At 40.6% G+C, this 2616-nt stretch overlaps 1 protein-coding gene across 2 annotated transcripts in view; it reads left to right on the top strand.

The window, feature by feature from the left end:
- LOC101855870 (ethylmalonyl-CoA decarboxylase) overlaps positions 1 to 2123 on the top strand; it is a 19539-nt gene extending 17416 nt beyond the window's left edge. For both annotated transcript variants that reach the window (XM_005098683.3, XM_013082722.2), the window contains one exon: positions 694 to 2123. In XM_005098683.3, the coding sequence (XP_005098740.1) occupies positions 694 to 1373 (680 nt within the window). In that variant the 3' untranslated portion in view covers positions 1374 to 2123. The remainder of the gene's footprint in view (positions 1 to 693) is intronic.
- Positions 2124 to 2616: the final 493 nt, after the last annotated feature.

Below are 2616 nucleotides of genomic sequence, written 5' to 3'. Positions count from 1 at the left end.
CACAGCCTGTTGAGTCACCATCACATCATCATCACCACTACCGCCATCATCACCATCACCATCACCATCACCATCATCATCATCATCATCATCATCATCATCATCATCATCATCATCATCATTATCATCATCATCATCATCATCATCATCATTATCATCATCATCATCCTGGAACATGGAACTTGAAGTACACATGGTATCAAAATTGAGTAATGGTTTTACTATGTCTTCGCTTGCAACCCGTTGTCAGGAGAGACCCAAATCAATTTACCATTTGTTTGTAAAAGTAGCTAATGAGTCCAGATTACGTTTGATTAATAATATAAAATAAACAACTGCTTTTTGTATACATATATATGTTTGAATGTGCGTGCGTGGTGTGTGTTTGTGTGTGTGCGTGTATGTGTGTATGTGTTTGCATGTGTGTATGTATTTGTGATGCTGCTGTTGTTCTTGTTACTATTAAATCTATGCCCTTTGTCACACTTCTGTTTGATGTAACATTTATCCCTTACACCCCCCTCCCCAAAAAAAAACAACAACAACCCCACAACTCCCCCCAAAAAAACAACAACAACCCCAACAACAACAACAACAAACCAACGACAACAACAACAAAAATCAAACAAACAAATTTTTAAAAAATCCGACCCAAATTCAAAAACAACACTTTCAACCGGTACTTCTTTTCAGGAAAGATGATGGTGGATATGGCAGACTGTGTTGGTGAACTGGAGCTGTGGAAGGAAGGAAAAGGACTCATCATGTGTGGTGAGGGCGGCAACTTGTGCAGTGGTGGGGACCTCACCTTTGTCCGGAAGGCCTTGCACTATGGAGAGGAGATGGCTGCCTACCAACACGACACCCTCACCAGACTCTTGAACCTGCCTCTCATCAGCGTGGCCCTTGTCCAAGGCCATACCCTGGGAGGCGGCGCAGAACTGTCAACGGCTTGCGACTATCGCGTCATGTCTCCAAGTGCCAAGATCGGATTTGTGCAAATCAAGATGGGCCTCACGACAGCTTGGGGAGCCGCCACCAGACTCACTCGTCTATTGGGAAGACGGAAGGCCATTGACCTGTTGTGCTCCGCCAGAATCTTGTTGCCTAGCGCCGCCTTTCACGAAGGTCTGGTCGATTACGTCATTCCAAGAATCTGCGACGATGAGCTCCAGGAGACGAAGAACTGGCTGATGAGAAACTTCTGTAACTACGATACCAGCATTATGCGCGCTATCAAGTCACTGGTAGTCAACGCGGATCTCAGTATGGACATGTCGGTGGCACTCGATAACGAAAGGAAGCTGTTTGCTCAAACTTGGGGCGGCCCTGTTCAGCGAAAAGCTCTTGATGCAAACATCAAACATAAATAAAAGCCCAATTTTGCTGTCAAGAAACCAAACCCTCTTGCATAATAAGCCTTCTTGGACATTCCTATGCGTATTATTGCAGCTTAATTCTGCTTTTAATTATTAATAAACATGTTGCAGAATTTTGGAAGCAAAAGTATTGTATTTTTCAACATTTCCTCAGTACAGGTGTTAAAGAAGTTGAAGTCAAGCGACTCTTTTGTCGCTACATATGATATAATACATGCATAAATTTGTATTATCTTCGGCCTGCTCTCTTTGAGATTCGCATTATCATGACGCTGTCAGTGAGGAGATAAAATGAGGCATTTACGGAAGAATCAAGACCAACGATTTCAAACCCTTTTTCAAATTGCTGCACGGACGATGTCAAATATGTCAGGAAACGCAAGGGCCCCTTTATTCAGACTGAAAAATATCGAAAATCTGAATACCACCCCCCACCCCACAAAAAAATGAAAAGAAAAAAAAATGCTGTCAGTCCTCATCACACTTCCCACCTTGGTACACCCGCTAATCGATGTGTGACGTCACAGTGGATGGGAAAGTGCCAGTAATGGGAAAAACAAAACAATTCAGAAAGCCTAAAACTATTCAGAAAACTGTCTCTATCATGAACATGCATTACATTTCTCATTAGGAAAAATACAATGTACTTTCTATGCATGGACTCATTTCATATTAAAGGAAGAACGCTTGTGCATGTCTGAGTTTTGTTACGTAGAACTGACCCCCCCCCCCAAAAAAAAAAAAATTTAAAAAAATAAACAACAACAACAAACAAACAAACAAAAAAGCAAAAACAAACAAACAAACAAACAAACAAACGGGGAAGGTTTTCTATGTAAAAAGAAATTTCAATCAACAGTTTTTGGTTAGAAGGAACTTGTTTCTCAATCCTCTTCTGGTTCAGATTTTTCTTCTTCAATAAATGGGTTCAATAACGTAACCCCTACCAACTGATGCAAATATTTTCATTTTATTTTTAATTAAAGAGAACACTCAGACAAGTTTTAAAAATGAGAAGTTAGACCCCCAAAAAATAATTTTTTAAAAAAGTTTAATTCATCTGCAGCACTCTCCAGCCACCCACTTGAAATCTTGATACTTTTCTAACTGCGATGTTTGTAGCGAAGTTTGTTAAAAATTGTTTAAAGGAATGCTTACCCAGTGCATGTTTGCAATTGGTGCGTTCACAACAAGTGGGTGTCCTTGTAGAACAGAAAGCGGGCCTGCTCTAACAGTC

Source organism: Aplysia californica, unplaced genomic scaffold, assembly GCF_000002075.1.
Source record: "Aplysia californica isolate F4 #8 unplaced genomic scaffold, AplCal3.0 scaffold00190, whole genome shotgun sequence".
Classification (NCBI taxonomy): domain Eukaryota; kingdom Metazoa; phylum Mollusca; class Gastropoda; order Aplysiida; family Aplysiidae; genus Aplysia; species Aplysia californica.
Note: the sequence above shows the minus strand (reverse complement) of the source record. Positions and strands in the feature narration are given on the sequence as shown.